At 37.2% G+C, this 24,390-nt stretch overlaps 1 protein-coding gene across 1 annotated transcript in view; it reads left to right on the forward strand.

The window, feature by feature from the left end:
- kcmf1 (potassium channel modulatory factor 1) overlaps positions 1-24,390 on the forward strand; it is a 55,981-nt gene that overhangs the window by 10,504 nt on the left and 21,087 nt on the right. Inside the window, exon 2 of the mRNA XM_008118710.3 lies at positions 20,614-20,781. Within this exon, the coding sequence (XP_008116917.1) occupies positions 20,614-20,781 (168 nt within the window). The remainder of the gene's footprint in view (positions 1-20,613; positions 20,782-24,390) is intronic.

Consider the following 24,390-nt stretch of genomic DNA (forward strand, 5'->3'; position numbering starts at 1 on the left):
CTTATCGTTTCAGCAATGTATTGTACTGTATACAAAAATTCCACAAATTTCTTTATAACTGAACCAGGCCATTGGTCTTTCTAGCCCGGTGGTTCTCAACCTAGGATCCCCAGATGTTTTTGGTCTACAACTCCCTGAAATGCCAGCTAGTTTACCAGCTGTTATGATTTCTGGGAGTTGAAGGCCAAAAACATCTGGGACCCCAGGTTGAGAACCACTGTTCTAGCCAATATTATTGCTGGCAGGGACTTACATGGATTATGAGCAGAATTTTCCCATAGCCCTTCCCTGAGATGCTGAGAACTGTACCAGAAATGTTATGCATGCAAAGCTTTTTTTTCGTGTCAGGAGCAACCGGAGTTGCTTCTGGAGTGAGAGAATTGGCCGTCTGCAAGGACGTTGCCCAGGGGACGCCCGGATGTTTGATGTTTTTACCATCCTTGTGGTAGGCTTCTCTCATGTCCCCGCATGGAGCTGGAGCTGATAGAGGGAGCTCATCCGTGCTCTCCCCGGGTGGGATTCAAACCTGGCAGCTTTCAGGTTAGCAGCACAACCTTCAAGTCATGAGGCTTTTATTCCCTAGGCCACCGGAGGCTCCATACAAAGCTCATGTCCTGGAACTGAGTTGCATCCCATTTTCCACTAATTAATTTTATTCTTACGCTATTTCCCCATATTTGCTCACCAGTTGTCCTTTGTTAATTACTTCATTTTATTCTGAAATCTTCACCCCTGTCTTTTGGTAAAAAGAAAGATTTTAGTTACTATTTACAATCTTTTCATATTTTCCATTGTAAATAACTATTGTGTTCAGTTAAATCTATCCAATATTGGTGATTTGTTACTTTTAGTATGTCATTGCTAAAGTTTCATTCTGTATTATCTCTGCATGATCGAGATCTTCAGATGCATTGTTTGATCAGTGTTTAATCTGTGCCAATCTTTATATTGAGGTGAAGATTGATGAAATGACTTTTGTTTATCTTCTTCAAAGTTTTTCTTATACTTTTTTCCCTCTTGATCCCTCTTTCTCTATTAGTTCTCTGATTTTTTGAAACTTAATACATTCAGAGGAGAGCTTCCTTTTTATTTTACCACCAGCCCAAGTATGTTTGTTGAGGACATGAGAGAGAGACTTCTGTTTTCATGTTTTTCACTACTCTCCCATTAATTACTTGATTGGCCCTTCTATGATCTGTTTTCATCAGCAGGCAGATTCTTAGAGAGATGTTTCATTTTCATGGGGGTTCTGTGCCCCTCACCCAGAAATCTACAGGGATTATTGTTTCCTATATCTGTGTGAGTTAATTCAGAATGGTAAACAATAATATGTGGCTTAGTGTTATTGAATAAATAAATAATAAACTTATAAATGCAACAGGTTATCCACAAGAGTTGAAACATACATATAATGAAATCCCTTTGTTTTTAAAAATATACATTTTGGATACAGCATAAAGCAGCAGTTTTGAAATCTGTCAGATTGATTAGTAGGGTATTCCACAAAAGCAACTGCTGAAATGGCTTCATGAAGCTGGGATATGAAGTAAATCCCCGAGGTAATAACCAATATGTGTGGGGATGAAGATCTGGAAGAAGGCCATGTTTAAGGTGAACAGTTATATTTGTACATGTCCATGCGAATGCCATCTTCTTGAGTTAATCTTAGAAACAAACCAGAAGCTACTGTAACTCAAACCAATTATAACATGGTCAAAAACCTAGTTGCATGTGCAAGGTGACATGCACCTCATCTCAAAGAACAAGACACAAACAAGTGGATGGGGAACAAAGGCCACAACTGGATTTATTGGTTACAACTGAAGCCGATGACACCAAGAGGGAGAGCCAAATGTAGCTGGGTACTGTCCTCAACTAAACTGGAGCTGTAATGACCAAGAGGGTGCTGCGCAGGCACCTGTGCAATGCCATTCCGGGCTCCCTGCGCAGCCTGCCCCTGGCACAAGGCCAGGAGAACCCATCCCAGAGAGATGGCAGGATACAAGAGTGAAACTGGATACAGGGCCCATGTCAGCAGACCCCCAGGTTTTGCCAAAAGAAAGATGCAGCACCGGAAGTAATACACCAAAGGGTATATTGGGTGGAAAGAGCTCAAAGATACAGATGGGCCTGGATTTAAACCCAACATGTAGACTAAGGGAAAGAGGTGTCCCCTCAGGTCCGCCCCCACTAGCCAATCAGATTTAACTGGGGAAGTTCACTCTGATTGGCTGCCACTTTCCTGCTCTCCAGCCTGGAATATAGGAGAGCTGATGGAGTGTCAGGCAAGATGCTGGGCAGAGGCCTGTAACCACTCTGAAATTTGGGTAGGAAATTTAACAAAGTTTGTACAGCTGTAGTTTGAAAGATTTCCCCCAGAGCTTACATTTGTCAGAATGAACTGGCAGATGCGCCAAACATCTAATACTGCTCGTATATCTTTAACACAAATTCCTGTTCAAGAGTGTACCCAAATAGAAACCTAAACTCTCAGAAGTAGAGCGACCCTATTGAAGAAAATTCTCCTGGACTCATCACTGAGTCTGGAACCCCAGGTTTCGGCAGTGCCCAGGGGAGCATTCGCAAAACTAAGACTTTTGCGCCAGCTGCGCCCGTTCCTTGGGAGGTCTGGCTTGGCCACGGTGGTCCACGCTCTGGTTACATCCCGCTTGGATTACTGCAACGCCTTCTACGTGGGGTTGCCTTTGAAGACGGCCCGGAAGCTCCAATTAGTACAACGGGCAGCAGCCAGATTAATAACTGGGGCGACTTACAGGGAGCGTACCACCCCCTTGTTAAGCCAGCTCCACTGGCTGCCGATATGCTACCAAGCCCAATTCAAAGTGCTGGTTTTGACCTATAAAGCCCTAAATGGTTCTGGCCCAATCTACTTGTCCGAATGTATCTCCTCCTATGAGCCAGCAAGATCCCTGAGATCATCTGGAGAGGCCCTGCTCTCGATCCCGCCTGCCACGGAGGCGCGGCTGGTGGGAATGAGGGACAGGGCCTTCTCAGTGGTGGCTCCCCGGCTGTGGAACACCCTCCCAAGAGAGATGTAACAAATTCCAACCTTGTTGGGCTTTAGAAAAACCCTAAAAACATGGCTGTGTGCCCAGGTTTTTAATCAATAAATGACAAAGATGACACGGACTGAACTACGGACAAAGCATGAAGATGAACGGATCTGATTTTATGTTAGAAATTTATATTTTGTAATTTATAAGGTATTTTAATAGTTTTAACTGTTTTATGCACTGTTTTATATTGATTTGTATGGCATCACATTGTTGCCATTATTGTAAGCCGCCCTGAGTCTCTTCGGTGAGAAGGGCGGGATATAAATGTGTGAAATAAATAAATAAAAAAATAAAATGTGCATTCAGTCCCAAGCCAGGCACTTTACGAGTTTACATCTCACAATTGAAGTTTAAGCTTCTTTTGTACCATCCAGTCCTTTACATTTTGGAAAGGATTTTTGTCCATTAGGGTTGAATTGCCAAGTTTAAAAAGTTATTTGAAGGAATAAAGATGAGAGAAGTGAATCATGTAGCTACAAAGTGAGTAACATCCTTTTAAGAAAGTAGTTTATGGTCATGGCACACTATTTAACATGTTAGCAAACTACTATTAGAACCTTGCTAATTAATGTGCTTCAGGACACTGCTAGAGCTCTAGTTAAAGATACTTGTAACTATCAAACTTCAATGAAAAGCCTTTAAAAAGCAAACAATAAAAGCCTTATTCTTGAAACCAATTCCTTTTTTTATTTGGGAAGGGTGGTCTGGACTAGGCTGAATGCCAGCAGGCCACAAATTACTTCCTGAAGTTGACTATTCAAGCACATGGCTTGTTGTCATACATTTGATAGTTTCTCTGGCCTGGTTAACTGTTGTGGATGGACACAAAACTCAGAAAAGTATTTGTAAAGATAGATCTTGCTTTTGAAATGAATGAAACACATATTTTTTGATTGGGACTGATACACAAGCAATTAAAAATTCACTAAATGATTTCTTTTTAATTGAACAATTGCTTTATTACAGTGCTATCTAGCACAATGGTCCATGGCCTGGTACAGGACTCTGTCATTTGCTGCCAGTCCCTCCCAAGTTTCACAAATGAGAAACAATTGTAGCCAATGGTTACAAATATGCTCCCAGTCCTTGACATAGGGGCAAGGGCTGCATGGGGTGGGGGGGGATAGCTGGTTCCTTACTACAGTTAACCAGATAGGCTTACACTGTATTGTAAACTATGGAACAACTTATTTTAAATTAAATTCATATTTAATTTTAAAACTTTTATTATTTTACAGCTTTTAAATTCAGAAAGAAAAGATTTGACCCTTCAGTATGATTGGGATTTTTTCCATTTCTTTGAATCTTCAGTGTGAGTTAGTGGAAATATAATGCTACTTGATTTCTTGATAGCAATCAGAAGATGGAAAGACACTGTGGGATTCTTCCCCTCCAACAAGAATGCCTTCCTGTATGAATCCAACAACAGAAATGACAATCTCTGAAAACAAAACTTCTTTTTAAAATGTGTTTTTTTGTCTGCTACCCCCCCCCCCCCCCTACTTCTCTAGAAGGTTTTTTTAGCAGCATATTTTTGCCACTGGTAAAGAAAACACATCTTCTTCATTAACTGAGATATACCTTTATAGTTAAGAATTAAGCACTGATTATTGTCAATCACTGTTAATTTGAATTAGGGATCCCTGAAAAAAAGAAGTTTCACACACAATAACAAATCTCAGCCTCAAACCTTATATTTAATATTTATTTGCTCATTTGAAGTGACTCAGGTACTGGAATGTTTGCACAGAAATTGGTCACTGTTACAGTAATATTTAGAAAAAATGCTTACTGTGATGATAAAAGGAGAATTATGTGTTCTGTCTTTAGGCTCTGGAGGATGGAAATGTAATTTTCTTAAATACATCCTACCTAATTAAAACTACTTGCTTGTTTGTGGCCGAGAGAGTTCAGTAGAACTACTCTTGGTATCTGCTAGGACCTGGTTCCAGGACTTACCATGAATTCCCAAGTCCCATTATATACAATGACACAGTAAAATGCTTTGCTGTGTATAAAATGTCAAAATCAAGATTTGCATTTTGGATTTTTAAAATATTTTGAATGTGGATAGTGAAATGTGTGGATACGGAGGACCAACACCACACTTCTTGAACATATTATCTTTTCAAATTATACTGTAGTTATGGCTTGTTTTTATTAGTCTAAAGTTATACATTCATCTGGTTGCTGCTGGTACTAGAATAATGTGTGAATTCTGTCTTTATGGTTTCTGATTTCAGAAGTGGTAAAGTTACATGATTGACTTAATTTATCTTTAAACATTTTCTTTAAAGGGGAAAGTGAAAAAAAATTCCATAGCTGGAAAAATAAGCACACTGGTGATGAATTACACTGCTCTGTACTTACTTTGGATATGACAAAATTGGGATAGAAAAGACCCCAAGACCGGTGATTTATCCATACTCTAGTAGGGGCTGGGAAGATAGTATTCTGAGTTGGCTATCTTTTGTATACCAGTGTGAAAATAGTATGGCTCATGCAATAAACTAGATGGTGGGAACAGCTAAAAATACAGTGGGTGTGTTTATAAACAGAGTGTGGGCAATACAGTGCTGAGCTTGATTGGCAATAGAAACAATTAGTAATTTAAATGTGGCATAAACTGGAATGAGATGATCCAGATATTGGTATTTAGAACATCTCCACCATTCCTTGAATATACCAAAGCTTCCATCCTGTACATTCTTACCAGAATAAATACCACTGAACGCGCTGAGATTTTTTTCAGATAGGTAGACATTGAATTACATTGTAATTTGACAGAAGCTTTTTAAGGTATAGATACCGCATACTACAGTGAAGTAGAATCTTATAACTTGAATATTTTGATTAAATCCTTTTTTCTGAAGCAAAGCTTCTTGAGGTGGAAGCCTTGCCATAAAATGCTGGGCTCTCATTCTTATTTTTCTCTACATTCACGTATGTGATTTAGCAAGGTATTTTGTAGTTTAAAATTGTGATATTGAACAAAATACAGAATCAGTGGTGATGTGAGTGCCTTAGGGGCAGTGATTTAATTCTCTTGATCAAATAACATCAAAGTGGATCTTGTAGAGCTGAAAAAGGTACTGAGTAGTGCAATCAAAATGATAAAAGATGGAACAGTTATCAGTAAGGAAAGGTTGAATATTTAAAATTGTTAAAATTAGGGGGAAAAACAAGGAGAATGGATTGTGAGAGAGGTTTTTAAAATTAAGCATGGAGTGGAAATGGTGAATACAGAGAACTTCCTCCAGGTCTCATGTCACTAGAACAAGGGATCATTTAGTGAAGCGAAATAGTGGGAGTTTCGGGACAAGTAAATGAAAGTGTGCCTGTAGTACATAACTTAAATTGTGGAATTCATTATCACAATATGTAGAACCCTAAACTACTTTGAAAAGAAATTAGACAGTTTCCTGCTGAGTACAGGTATTTGTAGCATTTAATTATAATAGATGTAGTTTATATTTTATCTGAAGCAATGTTCACTGGTACTGGCAAACATGAGCAGGAGGCTTCTGGTTTTCTCAGATTTGTCTTGTGGCCTTGCCATTGACATCTGTTTGGCTACTGCACAGACATAGTTATGGGCTAGATAGCCATTTTGCTCTCATTAATATTATGTTTTTCGTATGCTTCATTATGTGAAAATAAACAGATTTCACCTTTCTAATTAAAACAATGAATATGCCAGCTACAGTTCTCTCTCATTTAGTTTACATTAAGCTTCTGGCTATTTTGTTTTACTGCAAATATAGACAATACTATTCAATCTAGTTTCAAGTATAGCCTGTTACTATATGGTCTGTGGGAGGCTGCTAAATCTATAAAAAAACCATGGAAGCAACGTCAACTGTTTTTTAAACAAATGGAAGTATTTTACATATTGCAGAAAATCATTTTTGTAGCTATAATACAAAATGCCTGTAATACAAATTTATATCCTTCCTCAGTGCAATCGATGACCATGTGCACTTTCCTACTTTAATCCTACATTTACATCTTTTCTTTCTCATTTATGTTATATTTTAAGGTTCCTATGTCCTCCTTTCATAGATCTGCTGACTCTGACCCGTCTTTTTCTTTTCTAGGCAGTTTATCCAGTAATAGTTAAAGATTTCTGTGACAATTACTGACAGAGGCTTTTTAATCTTAATATCTCAAAATATTCACTACTTTGCATTATGTGTAATATTATAAAATTAGTTCAATATTTTAGTTTAAAACTATGTTCTGGTAAAGCATTCTGTAGATATACACTTTGAGGGGTTTTTTTAATGCTACAAGTCAAAATTGTAGATGTAAGATGTTTCCATGCAGATTTTAAAAAAATTTCTGAGGTAATTCAGTTATGTGGATTATATATTTTCTAGAGTTGAACTTAGAGTAAAGGTTTTCTCCTGGCATTAAAGCCAGTTGTGTCCGACTCTGGGGGTTGGTGCTCATCTCCATTTCTAAGCCGAAGAGCCAGCGTTGTCTGTAGGCACATCCATGGTCATGTGGCCAGCATGACTGCATGGAGCGCTGTTACCTTCCCGCCGGAGCAGTACCTATTGATCTACTCACATTTGCATGTTTTCAAACTGCTAGGTTGGCAGAAGCTGGGGCTAACAGCGGGCGCTCAGTCCGCTCCCTGGATTCAAACCTGGAATCTTTCAGTCAGCAAGTTAAGGAGCTCAGCGCTTTAACACGCTGCGCCACCAGGGCCCCAGAGTTGAACTTACATCTTGTATAAATGGTAAATTATGAATTTGTTGGGGTTCTGTTCACTTTTCTCATTTAACACTTGTTAGTAACAGCAGCAGCTGTTTCTCGAACACTGTTCAGGCTTCCTGGTTTTTCCCATCTTAAGATCTTACAATCTCAGAATGGACAACAGTGGAAGCAAAGGGAAGTGAAATTGTAAACGGGAAGGGGGAATATGGCCTTGTTTTAGTTAAATATACTTTATTTCTAGGATCAGATGCCTTTTCCCCAAAGCATCTCTTGATAAATCACATAATGAGTTTAAGAAATACCTGGGCCCCCCTGCGGGAGAAGAGTGGTATATAAATTAAATAAGGTAGGGTCAAAATCAGCATTATGTTCATAAAGATATTTAGGAAGCTCGTGACTAAGCACAAGAAGCGAGTGAGAAAATGTTGACAGCTGTGCAGTGGGAGTTGGGAGTTGACTTACTGTTGTCTAGAAATGAAAAGTAAAAAACTATGTGGTTGTGCATTCAAAAGGATAACACACACAAGAGAACAAAGAAAATAGTCCTTGAATTACTGTCCTCTGATTTGGAATGGACAATTGCCGTAACTGAAATGTATCTCTACAATGTCTTTTCATTTAAGGAATGTTTTGAGATCAAGCAGATCTTAAAATAATTCAGTTTTGACTTGTTTCAGTCTTCTTACATTAAGTCCAAGAGCTTGGAAAGACATCTTGTGCTCAATTGGGCATTGCAGTTTCCCAGTTTAGATCGAATGTTGTGTTGAATTATCGTCTTAGTTGTAGTACAGCAACAGCAAAGATAGACAGGGTGTCCCTGTGTGAGAGAATTCAATCTTAGCATGGCATACATAAAAGATGTGAGGCATGTTTCAAAAATAAAATGTAAAATAGAAGCTAAAGTTACACAAATGTACTACTTTATTTTGCATAAAATTTGATGTTTTTGCCTATAGATGGTCTGGTGGATTCATTCAAGCGTCTTGATCATGTTCTCAAGTACCAAACTCTAAAATGTTCACCCGTCAGAAGTCATATAACTGAGTGACTTAATCCAACTTTCGCAGCTGTGTTGATGCAAATGCTCTTATAAAGTACTAGCTGTGCCCGGCCACGTGTTGCTGTGGCGAAGTATGGTGGTATGGGAAATAATTGAGGTATTGGTGGTAGTTAAGGTAAAGGGTAAAGGTTTTCCCCTGACGGAGCTTAGCCTTCTAACTGGCAGCAATTGGATAAAAACAATTATTCTTCTCCCTCTAATTAGGATTTTAATTTTCTTTTCTTCTTGTTGTATGAACGTAGAGGCATGGATGAGGGGTTGTGCTGCCAAGTTTAGTCTTTCTGGGATGTGTAGTTTTGTTGTTTTGTCCTAGGCTGAAATTTCATTACCCTTTTTTATATATAGATCTTACAATCATGTCACAACATGCTATCATGGGCTCCTTCTTCTCTCACTAAGACAGGTTGCAGGAAACCAAAGAATATAGAGAAGCTATTCTCAATGGCTACTGTTTTTTGTCTCTTGATTTCACATTGGAAGGGGGGAAATGAAAGGTCTGCCAGTAATCTGTCAAATTCCTTTAGTCTGTGATAAAGCTCTGGTAAGTCCATCAGTCTTACAGAGGGAAAAAGTCACCAGTTTTTCTAAATGTAACATATAAGTTGCTAAGAAAGCCAGCCAGAAATAATGTTCATGAAGGTAGCATGATATAATCTGTTTCTCTTTCACCAACTTTCCAAATCCCTGCATAGTCTGGCATGAAAGATATTTAATGAGTAAGGTGTGCAAAGTTCTTAGCTGTTATTAAACAGTGAGTGTCATTAAATGTCATGATATCTCAGGGTGCACTTGATTTTTGCATTGTCTGCTAAGAGGAAAAATACAATATTTTTTCTATGTTATACTCCGTAGAATATGTTATTTAATATTTTGGCTAGAAACATCAGCACATACTTGCCAACTACATAGTATCAGAGATATGTGCAAACACGGAAATGCATGTACACATATAGTCAACGTGAAATACTTTTTACTTTCTGCAGACATTTTCTTTACAATTTCTAAAACTTCTGCATAATATGATTTGGATTTAAAATCTGGAATCCCCTTTCCAGGGAGATAGTTCCTCAGCCAGAATGTCAATGAAAACTGAAAAAACATATAGCCACAAAAATACCCCTCTCTCATGTGTTTATTTATTATCCGGCCAAGAGAAGTGCAGCCAAGTGACATTTTTTCTCAAAGAAAGGTGTTTGTCTCCTTCCTCTGCTGATAGAAGAGAAGTGCAACTAACTGAGCAGATGAAGTAGACAGGCCCCTTCCTCTGCTGAGAGGGATGTATGATTCCACATGGCCAGGCTTCCCACTGGATTTGGCATTCAGGGAGGTGACTATTTTCAAGAGTTTGGCACTAGGGGGCTCTTCATTTATAGTTGAACCCACATACTATGAGCTTGTTTAATATGCAAACTTACTGTACTGATACACTGACACCCGCCCAACCAATTTGGACAAGAGGCTAAGTCCATTCTCAATAAAACCCTGTTACTATAGGAAACCCTTTTCCAGTTGAATTGACATCTGTTTTTCATTGTGATTATGGCACAACACACAATACATTTGATTTTCAGGCCGTGGTTCTGCTTAGACAAATACCTCCTTGAATTAATTATAGGAGTAAATTTCAGAGGAAGAAACTGTCAAAAACCTCTCTGAGTATCATTGCCTAAGACAACCTTATGAAATTTGCAGGGTCACCATAGGTCAACCGCAACCTGAAGGCATGCATATACATAGCCATACACTGATTTTAACATACTATATTAAATTACATCTCTTATGGGTACTTCATTTGAGGCAGACAATAAGTGTTACTTCTCCAGGCTTTTTTGTAATTTGTATTTTTGTTAGTAAACAGACATTCAGGGATTCTACTTTCAGAAAGCTACAATTAGAAACATGATTTAGCACAGAATTCTTCCCATTTAACTAGATCAATCTTTCAGTACTGTAACCAGTGAAATTTTTTCTTTCTCTTTGTGGAGTGGCTTTGTAGATAATATAGTATTAATGTTAGAAGACTCAATTATAGTGTTGAATTAATTAAATCTTAAGTCAAAAAGCCATTTAATAGAATTCAGTCTTTCAGTTGTTAAATTCTTGCCAGTGCTAAGAAAAAAGTAATCTTTTTGTTCTTTTAATACTATTCTAAGTTATAGAACCTGACACAAGGTTGTGGATACCTGCAAAGACTATTTTTCAGAATCTTATGAACATGGCAGAAAACTAAATGGTCCCTACAAAAACACGAGCACTTGGTTAAAGAGCATTCAAGTCAGCATATGAGATTGATCCCAGCTAAAATAGACTCATTGAATCAGTAGACTGTATATAAGTGTTGACCAACCATTCAAAAGTGGAGTACATGGCTTTGTTATACTGTAGAGTCTCACTTATCCAAGCCTCGCTTATCCAAGCCTCTGGATAATCCAAGCCATTTTTATAGTCAATGTTTTCAATATGTCGTGATATTTTGGTAAATACAGTAATTACAACATAACATTACTGCGTATTGAACTACTTTTCCTGTCAAATTTGTTGTATAACATGATGTTTTGGTGCTTAATTTGTAAAATCATAACCTAATTTGATGTTTAATAGGCTTTTCCTTAATCCCTCCTTATTATCCAAGATATTCGCTTATCCAAGCTTCTGCCGACCCGTTTAGCTTGGATAAGTGAGACTCTACTGTAATTGGGATTTTTGTGTCAGGAGCAACTTGAGTCACTTCTGGAGTGAGAGAATTGGCCGTCTGCAAGGACGTTGCCCAGGAGACGCCTGGATGTTTTTGATGTTTTTTACCATCCTTGTGGGAGGCTTCTCTCATGTCCCCGCATGGAGCTGGAGCTGATAGAGGGAGCTCATCCACGCTCTCCCTGGGTGGGATTCGAACCTGGCAGCTTTCAGGTCAGCAACCCAACCTTCAAGTCACGAGGCTTTAGTCAACTAGGCCACCAGGGGCTCCCTCTAATTGGGATTGAACAATAGCATTCAGGTAATAAAATATAAATTCAGCTTCTTTCTAAGTTTTGATTCACTTAATGCAGCTATCTGTTAAATCTAAATCAATATAGTTACTTTACTGATTAAAAACTAAGGCGAGCATTTGGGAGTTTCATTGTGTTTCAGGCTACAAACCAAACTCACATAAAACCAAATTTATGATTCATCTTGGGGAATTTCTATTCACATTGGAACATAACCTAGACCTGCAACATTTCTGTAACTTTAAAACATTTCCAACATTAATTATTTAAGAACAATTATGGTAGTTATTTTAAAATCTGAACAGAGTTTTGAATTGAAGTCAGTGATAGACAATTTTAAACGTTCTACATAGAATGTACTTGAGTGGATAATGGATGAAACATTATTCACTTATGAAATTTGTGAGCACATAAACAAATAAGCCTATACAGTAATAACATAAGGCCTTCTCTTGCTTATGCTGGTTAGGGAGTGCTATCTCAGTTGTGATGAATCTTTCAAACAGAGCCTAAAATAGAGTTTTTTATTTATTGAAATTATTTTATACCACCTTTTATTCTTTTAAATATCAGGAAGGTTTACAAGTGCTGCTTACAGACCAAATTTTATTACCATTACAATTATTTATTAATTATTTTAATACAAACTAGGGGCCCCAAGTGAATAAAATTGCTGTATAGAAATGGTGCAGAAACACAGTATCAAGAAATAAAGACCAAAAGCAATTTTCAAAGCCAAAGACATGGCAAAATAATAGTTTTGACATTCTGTTGAAAATGCAATGAAGACAGAACCAGTTTGAATTCCCTTAAAAAGAAATTCCAGCAATCATGTACATATAAAAATTTATGCTGTAGACCAGACATGGGCGAACCTTGGCTCTCCAGGTGTTTTTGGACTTCAACTTCCACAATTCCAAACAGCCGGCTATTAGGAATGGTGGGAGTTGAAGTCCAAAACACCTGGAGGGTCTAAGTTTGCCCATGTCTGCTGTAGACTCACCAAACTAACCTCTTGGCTCAGGGTAATTTAATTAAAATTAAAATTTAAAAGCCCCCACAATATTGCATTATAACAAAGAAAAACAGGAATAACGATAGCACAAATGATGTACCCTGACACACAGTTGAGCCAGGTTTAGACAGTCAATGTATGGAATTTGAATAGTTATTATTATTACAAAAGCCAGATGAGTGTCCATCTGTTGGGGGTGCTTTGGTTGTGTTTTTGCTGCATGGGAGAAGGGGGTTAGACTGGATGGCCCCTGGGGTTGCTCCTATTACTGATATATATATATATATATATATATATATATATATATATATATATATATATACACACACACACACACACACACACACACACACACACACACACACATTATACACAATATAATATATAATAAAATATACAAACATTTATTCGGGCTCCACAAGAAACTTGTTTCATAAAGGACTCCACAGCTGAACAAGTTTGAGAACCCCTAGTCTAAACATTGCCTTTATAGTAGAAGTAGCCGCCATATTGACTGTTTCCATGCCATATTCTACATTATTATTGATTAGAAATTGGTTAAAGAGAAAACAGAAATCAGGAATAAGGTATCAGTCCTGCAGTGGAGTTCCCAAGAGTGCAAATGAAGACTGGTGCTTTTTAGCTTGTTCATGAATTATCTAGAGTTACCGGAGAGCAGTGAAATGCAAAGTGACAAGCATTGCAGTGAAACATATTTAATGTCATATGTGCTAAAGTGTTCTGATTGTTCTGTGGCTGACTTGGAAATGGTTGTGGATAGCTTAATGAAAATCAAGTATGTGGTGGCTCCAAAAAGGTAGATTTCATGCTTTAGAAAGGAATACAAAATAAACCTGGAATTCTACTGAGTTGATATGGAACCATTTGTCTATTTTAAAAAATGTGTTGCAAATTTCAATATTATTCTGAGTCTGTCAGTAGTTCTTTTTCTATGTGGTTGATGTAGGTTTGGGTACACAAGATATGAATTGTTAAGAATGGGAGTGAGACAACAGGAAGTGAGAGCAATCTACCCTTCTGAAGGGAATTCACTCCTGAAAGAATTGTGTGGTAAAGATGTTTCCACTGAAGCTTTCCGACTCATTCTTGTTTCCACATGTGATTTTTTTCAAAATCCAATTATCATAGCAACAGAAAGTGAGGTGAAGTCTTCTGAACAGGGGAACAAACAGCAAAAAAAAAAAAAAGTTACAGGGGTGTTAACCCTTCCCCATGCTATCTGAAGCTAATGTGTATATCTTTATATATATGGCTGTAGTTACATTAAAAAGTGTACCTGTTCTGACTTAGATATAAATTCAGCTTAAGAACGAACTTACAAAATGTATCTGCTTTGTAACTTAGGGATTGCTTATATGTGTCGGAGTCTGACCAAGTCCTGAATTGGTAGAGATATGGTAGATAGACAGGTGGGACTCTACAACAAAATGTCTTGTAATTTCACTTTCAAAAATGAAATTAATGAAAAAGGAATTCTTATGTCTAGTTCTGCTAAATAAATCTGTAAAAGTCAATGCTTTTCTGTCACCTCTGATTAAAAAATGTTAAATTCTTTCATATTTATTGGTCAAACGGCCTACATGTTTTGAAGACGACATTTATGTAACTAAGAAAAAATACCAGATAAAAGTTTTGATTCTTAAATTTTAGGCGTGGGCAATGCCCACACGTTAGATATCACATCATATGCACGGATCTAACAAATTAGATCCAACCTAGGATGGAGAATCGAAATTTTGCACAGCCCTAATGGACAACATGGCAGCATTCCAGGGACATGCTTTTGTTTGTTCATTGAAGTCTCAGGTTCTTAACAGTTGTTTAAGCTACATTCATTTATGTCATTCCTATTTTCAGTCTATTTTACTAACTTTCATACACCAGTTTCTAAACTCTTGGATGCTTGGAGTCTCTGTTAAATTGTTTCAATCTCTTGCAACATGTGACTGCCATCATCTTTCAAATTAGCCTTTGGGTGGGTGGAGGCTGTTGCTTCAATGTGGAGAGTAAGTGGAATTGAGCCCTTCAGGAGAGATAAATAAATAAATAATAAAAATAATGATAATAGGTGAGCAGTGGATGCTGTGCTCTGATTATTTTATTAGCACCTGCTGTGGTATACAGTAGTCCTATGTACCCTACACTGTCATTTCAAGGACCCTTTATGTAGTACAATTTTTGCATAATCTGAATCTGTTTTTCTTATTTGAAATAAACAGTGTTTGGGGCTTCTGGCGGAAACATTTAATAGAATCGCTCTGAAGGACCTAGAAAATAGCTAGGCCACTCTAGGTTGCCAGCACAATTCTATTATCAACTTCTGGCAGAACGTCCAGTGTAAGTTGACCATACAATCATACTGGATGTCTAGAGAGAACACTTCTTTAGGCATTTCTAGGTCTCCAAATCAATTCTGTTCAACGAGCTCGTGTAATAAGTAGGCCTGCTGTCCTTCATATTTCTAGGTCTCTAATTGTTTCTCTGTTATTAGCCTAGAAAAGGAACCCCAGTTTTGTTCAGAAATGTGTGTAAGTTAACATCAGTTGTAATTTTGTTTTGAATTAGCTATTCCTCTACCCATGCACACACATTTTCTGGAGTGAGCCAAGTTCATTCCATCAGAGCTCTTATTTTATTACAGGAGAACCTGCGCTAGAGTTTTGCTATGCTACTGTATGGTTTCACCCCTCTCGTGTTGGTGTTTAGTTCAGCCATAGTGCAAAAACAAATGGTAACTTTACAAAACTAACTTACTTATGTTCCTATCTTCTCCTTATGCTCTAGCATGGCTATGAGGAGGATTTTGGAAACTTTAACTCTCTTTTTAAGTTGATTATGGTAATGGATGTTACCCAAATTTGGTAGACCTTAGCTGTTCTTTAGTGGAAACAACTCAGTTTTACATAGTAGTTTGTGTAGCTTGTTAGTTTTCTATCAACCATTGATAAAATTAACAAGGTTTTGAATTTTGGATGACATGCTTTACTGGTTAAGCTGAAATGAAAAGAAAACTTCTGAAACCCACGTATCTTAGCATGGGAGTGAGGGGCAAGCAAATTTATGTAAGATTTGTTGGTGTTCAAGTCATTTCTGACTTATAGTGACCCTAAGGTACACCTGTCATGAGGTTTTCTAGGCAAGATTTGTGTGTCTTTAGCTGAGCAGAGATGCAAACCCTAGTCTCCAGAGTTGTAGTCCAATGCTCAAATTACTCTCAAAACTTGCTTTTATTTATTTATTTATTTATTTCCATCATTTCTATCCCGCCCTTCTCAGGGTGGCTTACAAAACTGGCAGAATTCGATGCCAATACACAATAATACAAAAGAATAAAAACATAAGCAATTAAATACAGATTTAAAACAATACAAAATACTTGAGCCATTCATCCACAAAAACCTGGTACATAAACCTTAGTCCAGACCGAGTCGAAGCCAACAAAACTTATTATTTGAACGCTTACTCACATAGCCAGGTCTTCACTTTCTTTCTAAAACTCAAAAGGGATGGAGCCTGCCGGATATCATCAGGGAAGGAGTTCCACAGCCGAGGAGCCACCACTGAGAAGAATATTACTTTGTCATAGAGTCATAGAGTCATAGAATAGTAGAGTTGGAAGAGACCTCATGGGCCATCTAGTCCAACCCCCCGCTAAGAAGCAGGAAATCGCATTCAAAGCACCCCCGACAGATGGCCATCCAGCCTCTGCTTAAAAGCTTCCAAGGAAGGAGCCTCCACCACAGTCCGGGGGAGAGAGTTCCACTGCCGAACAGCCCTCACAGTGAGGAAGTTCTTCCTGATGTTCAGGTGGAATCTCCTTTCTTGTTCTTATAATATTAAGATATTGGTTAGCATTGCACCCAGAGACAATCAATATAGTTAGTACCAGCCAAAATTGTCCTGTGAGGTTTATCTTGCCCTTAGGAAAGATGGTTTAAGAGTGAAGTAATCCCTTTATTTGTGGGCATTTTAACCTTTTCATAGCATGACAGTTTATAGGTACAACAAATTATCTTGAGATTATAACATATTATTCTTGGAGATAGGAAACATGCGTTTGAAATGATACTTTGAACCCCTTTGAACTTTTTTAAAACTAGTCACATTAAGTTGTGGTTCTAGAATTTCTGTCTGTGACAGATTCATGAATAAAAATTCTGTTACGCAGATTTTTGAATGGAAGGTGGAAATACCATTACTCTGCTAGATTTTGTTGGTAAATAAGTGTCAGGTCCCTGGCTGCTGGGCACCAATAACCGTACACAGAGGCCAATCTCTATCTAATATCTTTATTAAGGAAATATATAAAAGCAATAAAAACAAGTGAAGAATATAGTTCAGAAGCAGACCTTTCAAATGAGGTCGAATATAGTCCAAAAATGTATTGTCCAATAAATGATATTAGAGTTCAAAGTTTTAATCCACTTGACCGAAACACACACTTTTGCCAAGCAATAGTGTGGGGAAACGCCAGAGTCTTAGAGTCCAATGAAGCTTGACAACAAGGCTGGAAATAAACTTGATTCTTGGCTAGGTCCGTGACTGGAAACAAGGCAAAACATGAAGCATGGAGCAGGGTCCGTGGTTATACCGCAAGGCAAGGCAAGGCTTGAAGCTTGATCCGGGAAGCAAGGAACTGGGGTTACGAAGTCCACACACGATCTCTCTCCTGAAGGTGATCAATTGACTCCGCAAAGAATCTCCCGCGCCAAACACCTATATTGGGTCTCGTTTTCCCACCAACAAGTCTCTTTTCCTAGAGAACAAGAAGCGAAATCCAACTCTGTCCAGATGCAAGACTCCTTAGAATTTCCCAAGGGAAGCAGGCCTAATCAGTCTGTTGTTTGGCAGCAATCCGTGAACTCCTCCATTGGGCCTCTCTAACTCCCCTGTCTCTAGAATAAGATTCCTTCCTGGGAAACGGAGGGGAGTTCTGCCCAAGGCCTGTTTTACTGAATTCTTGAGGGCAAACATCAACATCCGGCAGGTGAAGAGACTCCAGCTCTTGTTGAACCGGCGAAAACCCTATGTTTTCATCTTCATCTGCCACAATAGTACTAGGAACAGGACTACAAGGCCCATGAGGCATCACAATAAGTTACTTATTTTGATTGAAGAAGCTTTGTAGGAGGTAGTGGGAGCTTGTTCAGAGTTGTAAAAGGGTGATTTGTGGAATGTTAAACTGCCAGAAAGATCTGGATTGTTTATATTAATACCCATTAAAGTGCAGGTTACCTGACATCTTGATACTAGATTATAACTTACTCCTTGACTGAGAAGACCTAGTGTAGTGCAACTTGTGCATGAGTCACAGATGTGGAGGGAACTGTTTTTAATGACTGTATTTTTCTGCATTACCTTTTCCAGACTTAGAAATATAGATTATTCATGATGGAAGTCATCAAACAGTGTTAAATATGTTTATTTGACCATGGCTAAAAAGCCATGTGTATAAATATTTGTGCTCCCTAGGAATAATAGTCTAAAAATGTTAATTATAACTTTGACTTCAGATCTGACCATTATTGTACCTCTTCCAACTACCTAATTTGTCATCTACTGTGTATATTCACTATGTTCTTAATTAGATTTATGAAATAATGTATAATGTAATTGAAATGTGCACTGTTGAATAATCATGTCTTGAAATACTTCTATATACTCCAGTAGTAGTAGCAGCAGCACTAAATTCTAAGCTTTACATTTAAATGTTAGGTTTAAACTACAGTGGAACCTCTACTTAAGAGTGTCCCAAGAGCATCCCAACTGAAGAGCATTTTGAATTTAGAGCTGTCACTTGGTCTAGGTTTCACTTTGACATAAGAGGTGTGTTTTGAATTAAGAGCTAACACTAGAGGGAGCCCCAGAGTGAGCACTAGCGTGAGAGTACAGGGCTTTGAGGCATCAAGGGAACAGCCTCCATGCCTCATGCTCTTGACCGCTTTGAGGAACTTTGGGTTAGGTGATGTTGTGCGGTTTTTATTCCTGGTATGTTTGGCTTCATGAAGAGAGAGAGGGACTGAAAGCCAGAGGGAAGAGGGCTGGAATGAGTAAAGTATGAAGAAAAGGATGCTTCTGCCTCTTCACTTTGTTCCATGTGAATGTACAGGTTTTGTTGCCTCAAATGTGTGTCCTTTTCACAACTAGGTGCTTCTACCATTTTAAAGTTTATCTTTCTTTTTTATTGTTCCACGCGGATGTGCATTTATACATTATTTATTATTTATCAAGTACATTTTCTTATTTAAAAACACATAACAAAAATGGAGGGGGGTTCAGGGGGCCGAAATGGATTTATGGCATTTTAATTGATAAGATTCACTTTGAGATAAGAACGTTTTGATTTAAGAGCTCAGCCATGGAACGAATTAAACTTTTAAGTCAAGGTATCACTGTACACCAGCACTGCAGTGTGAAACATCTTTACATCACAAAAAATTCTTTAAACTCAGTGGGTTTATTCTTGAATACAAATGTGCATCCTGTTCCATTATAAGTACATTTAATTGAAATCTATTCCATCACGTTTTCAGTTCAGCTACTCGCTATCATTTATTTATCTATCTTGCAGGTTTTTAGTCAATACAGTTATTATGAAATCCTTTTTGTTTGTTTATTTGAAAAGAATGTGAACATTGTGGCATAAGAATGAAATAAAATCTGAAATTTGGAGGCAGCAATGTAATTCTACAGAAGCGTTCAAACTTCCTCCATCTTTAAAACTCTTGATTATGATGCATGGAAAAAATTAGGAGGGATTGAAGAGAAGCATAGAAGTAGACCATTTAGTTATAATTCTGCAATTAAACTCAGTCATGTACTGGAGATTGCAGTCTAGGTCATGTGATATTAATCAAAATTTTATTTTAGTTTTTGTTAAATTAAATGAAGGTGTCGTAGAAGAATTTAGTCTTTGGTATAGGGCAGTAGAACATTTTTGAGAAAAAGATGCATAATTTGTGTTTGTATACATATACATGCAAATGAATTTAATTCCTCTCTTGCACAGCTGGATGGTTTGTGTTTTTTTACAGGGTGCCAAAATGTTTCTCAATTGTTTTATCATCAGTATTTTCCCAAATTAAAATAAGGCAAATAGTACTGTTGTTACTAGTGAGGGAAACTTTGTGTTATTGGTGGAAAACAGGATTCTATATTTTGGTAGGTGTATCAGAATATAGCACTGATATTTTGTAGGTGAAATATGAAGCGATTGTAAATATCTTTTGGTTTGTTCTACTTTAAAAATGTAAATGAACAGCCAGCACATTTCTGCTAGCATTGAAGGTGTGTATGTATATTTTTGATCTTCATGTCATGCACAATTGATTCTCAAGAATAAAATTTCTCATAGGAACCAAGGGCAGTATTTTTGTGCAGTGTTTTGTTTTTAAAATAATCTTGATATTGTAGCAGGGTATATTTTGAAATAGTGTGTGTTAAAATGAGCCAGGCCCATAGGGAAAAATAAGCTTGTGTTTTCAGGTTAAAGAATAAGGCATGATTTAAAATTCAAACATTTGGTTTTGTTTTGTTTACATATCATAGTGATATCAAAATGTGAGTATTTTTTAATTCAGGTTAAAATACTTCCCCTCCCTTCTTTAGGACAATAACAACAGTCAATATATATAGTAGTTAAAGTCATTAAAAAGATGTGGGCATTTCCAGGTGAAGAGCTTATCACAGAAATGTATCATTTGTAGATAATGAACTTTTATTTGGTTGCAGGTGTCAGCTGCGATGCATGTTTAAAAGGAAATTTTCGAGGTCGCAGATACAAGTGTTTAATTTGCTACGATTACGATCTGTGTGCATCTTGTTATGAAAGTGGTGCAACAACGACAAGGCATACAACTGACCATCCAATGCAGTGCATACTAACAAGAGTAGATTTTGGTAAGTAATTCTCATTTTTATTTGGCAATTTTGCCCGTATCATAAATTTGCAAAATACAATTTGGGATGTTTATTAAACTAATCTTGCTCATAAGTCTCCTTCTACTTTCTAGTGGGTTATGGTTTAAGGTGGCCACCTGATGGATATTTATTTGGAAGTAAGGTTAATTGAACTCATAATTCTGAATCAGTATAGCTAGAAAGATGGAAAGGGAATGAAGATACTTCTGTAAGCAGTTGCAGTAATTTGCAAGCAAAGCAACGTGCTTACTTAAAATGCAAACTTGATTATACTTTCTTGCTCTCTTGTTGTCTTCTTGAGTGGTGATGCTTTTAATTTTTAGAAAAATCTAAAATATATGGTAGGAGATCAGTAATAGCTTGCGCCTTTTTAGAAGAGGGAAGAGGTATGGCAGGTGAAATTAGAGTGTTAAGGGTAAAAATTGATTCAAACCGTAAGGCTATAAGAGCAAAGAAAAAACATTGAATTGACAAAATAGTACATTTCAGAAATGTATTGTCACCTTTACAAAGAAAACCAAAGATTGCTGTGGGATTTTTTCCCATTGTTACTACTGAAAGTACTGAAAGCTTTCCAATACGTTGGAGACACCAGATTTCCTCTGATCTCAGAAACTAAGCAGTGTTATCCCTGATTATCACATGGATGGGAAACCAGCTGCTGTGGCTGTATTTCATAGCAAATGCAATGAATGCAATAGCAAACTATGTCTGAATATTCATTACCAAAGAAAATTCTTGTGAAATCCAGGCAGTTGCCATATATTTATAGATGACTTGAAGGCTCATATGCATAGTTTGGACCGCATTGTTACCTTGGATATTATTAAATGTTTTTTTCTGTTTGTATCAGTTTCTGTTTTTCTGTTGAAGACGTGAAACAAAATTGCTGAAGGTTATTCGATTATGAGTGCTTTTGTGTATATAGATGTGTGTAGATCATTTGCATGTGTATAAACGTGCAGTTATGTGCATATATACGTATGCATAGGTATAAGAGAAGCACTGCTTATGTAAGTGTAGTAGTTACTACATCCCAGTAGCATTGACTAAGATAATTGTTTTGTGACAAGATTTTGTTTTGAAGTTCAATTCACCGGGCAGATATAGAAGCTTAAATTGTAAGATAGGAATCATCTTCACTACATGAATGGGTGCAATTCTTTCAAATACAGGATGTTTCAGTGTGGTTTATCCATCATCCTCTTTTGCTTCATTGGGTTAACAGAGGAATTCAAGCTCATATTTTCTCTACCAGCATATATTACAGTATGTGTTTGTCCCTAGCCAATTATGAGTCCTTCATAGAATTGTAGATCTAGAAAGGACAATTCAACCCCCTGCTGAGCGCAAGATCTTCAGCTTAAAGCTTCCCTAGCAGGTAGCTGTCCAGCCTCTTTTTGAAGATGCCTAGATAAGGAAAACCCAACATATTTCTAGGCAATAGTTCCATTGCTGAATTGCTCTTACTGTCAAGAAGTTCCTTCTGATATTCAAATGAAATCTACTCTCCTGTAACTTAAAGCACAGCAGAGAACAGGCCTGCCCCTCTTTTCTGTGACAGCACTTGAACTGTTCAAAGAGAGCAGTCGTGCACTCTTTATTCATTTCTTTACCTGAGAATAATATAATAATAATAATAATAATAATAATAATAATAATAATAATAATAATAATAACAACTTTATTTTTATACCCCGCCCCATCTCCCCGAAGGGACTCGGGGCGGCTTACATGGGGCCAGGCTCGATAAAACAAACAAAACAGTAACAAAGCAATAAAACAATTAAAAAGTAAAAAACATCAACATCGATAAAAACAATCATTAAAATCAACAAGCAGGATACAGTGTTAAAAACAGGAGACTAATTCGTAGATCCCAGGCGAAATGCAGAGTGATACGAAATGGGAAAAGGAAATTTCACAGTTGGACAATAAAGAAGAATAGATTTTTCTCTTCTATATTCTATGTTTGCCCATTCATCTTTTCAATATTCCTAAAATTGAGATTTCCGTACTGTAGGAAGTCGGATCATTAGTTTTTCGTAGCATGTTCCTTATCTTCCTCTGGTCTGTGTGTTCAGTGTAGCACAAGGAATCACCTTGAGTCTCTATATCAGAGAAATGCAGGGATAAAATAAATTTTAAAATAAAAATAAATCTGTGGTGATGTGCTTAAAATGTTGGACGAGTGTGCGGGAAAGCCAGGTTGGTAACTTCACATAGCTATAGAGTGTAGTGAATGACATTAGGTAGGTATTCTGATCCCAGGTTTCTGTGAAGGTAAAATGGTATATAAATGAAATAAAGGAAGACTTCCAATTACCAGACTACATATCAGAAAGCTTCATGAAACTCTCATTTCTGTAATCATGGGAGAGACAACATAGTAACCGCCATGCCAAACCAGCAGGAAGGTGTAATGTTAGTGAAGTCCACACAGTACAATATATACATCGAGCAGTGTTTCTCAAACTCTGTTCCTCCAGGTGTTTTAGACTTCAGCTCCCAGAAATACCAGCCAGCTTACCAGCTTTAAGTATTGTGGGAGTCGAAGTCCAAAACATTTGAAGGAGCAGAGTTTGAGAAACACTGGCATAAAGGATGGACAACAATTGTGTTGTCTCTGCAGAAATGCACTCCTGAGAGAGCAGTGGCCAGAACACTAAGCCATGAAACCAGAAGGCCATTTGTTCAAATCCCATAATAACCCTTAATTCACTAGATGACTTTTTGGCAAGCTCCTCTTCATGTATCCTCTCTTCAACAACCATGTAAAAGTTAAGATTATTAATGACAGTTATCATTACAGTTTCACTATAGGGATAATACTGCTGAGCGTGTTTATGATATTGGTGTGAGAAATAGTCTGGACTGAGTACAAAGAGCTAAGAATGCTCATGGAATATAGAAATATGTTTTTGTTTGAATCAGGCCAAGAGAGTCTATGGAAGTAACTTATTTATTGGAGGTCAGTTATGTCTTGTTCTATCTTCAGTTTTCTAAAACCAAGGCAGTGCATTTTTGTGCTTATGCAAAACTTTTTGTGTCACAAAATATATAAGCCTGATTTCCACTAATCTTCTATTGTGTTAATACAATATTCCTAAAGTGTGCAGTTTACTTGTGGGAGGCCTGAGTGTTTAGCGCCTTTCTCAGTTTCTTGAGATGTCTTATGTTGATTTACAGTTCATTTTTAAAGGAAAGGTTTTTAATGCAGCAAGAGGAGGAAAATAATTCTGTCACCAGATAGAAAGTAAGTCTTTAAATCTATCTCTTCTGAGGAAACAACCTTTCATGATTTCAGTAACTTAAGTATTGATTTGAAATACTTTTGTTCAGTTTTAAATTATTATTTCCAGATCATCTTACAAAAGAACCATAGTACAGAAATGTATATTGTTTAAAGCAGAAGGTTTTGAACATCAAAACAAGTGTTATCAAAATAGCAGCTAAAATCAACTAAACACATAAAAATAATAAAAAGTGTTGGATTGTCACCTGAAATTTTTGACGCCAAGCACCAGGTGAGCAGCTCCACCTGATCAAGGCAATGCTAAGAATAGGTAATAACCACTGAGAGTTCTT

Source organism: Anolis carolinensis, chromosome 2 (genome assembly GCF_035594765.1).
Source record: "Anolis carolinensis isolate JA03-04 chromosome 2, rAnoCar3.1.pri, whole genome shotgun sequence".
NCBI classification, from domain to species: Eukaryota; Metazoa; Chordata; class Lepidosauria; order Squamata; family Dactyloidae; genus Anolis; species Anolis carolinensis.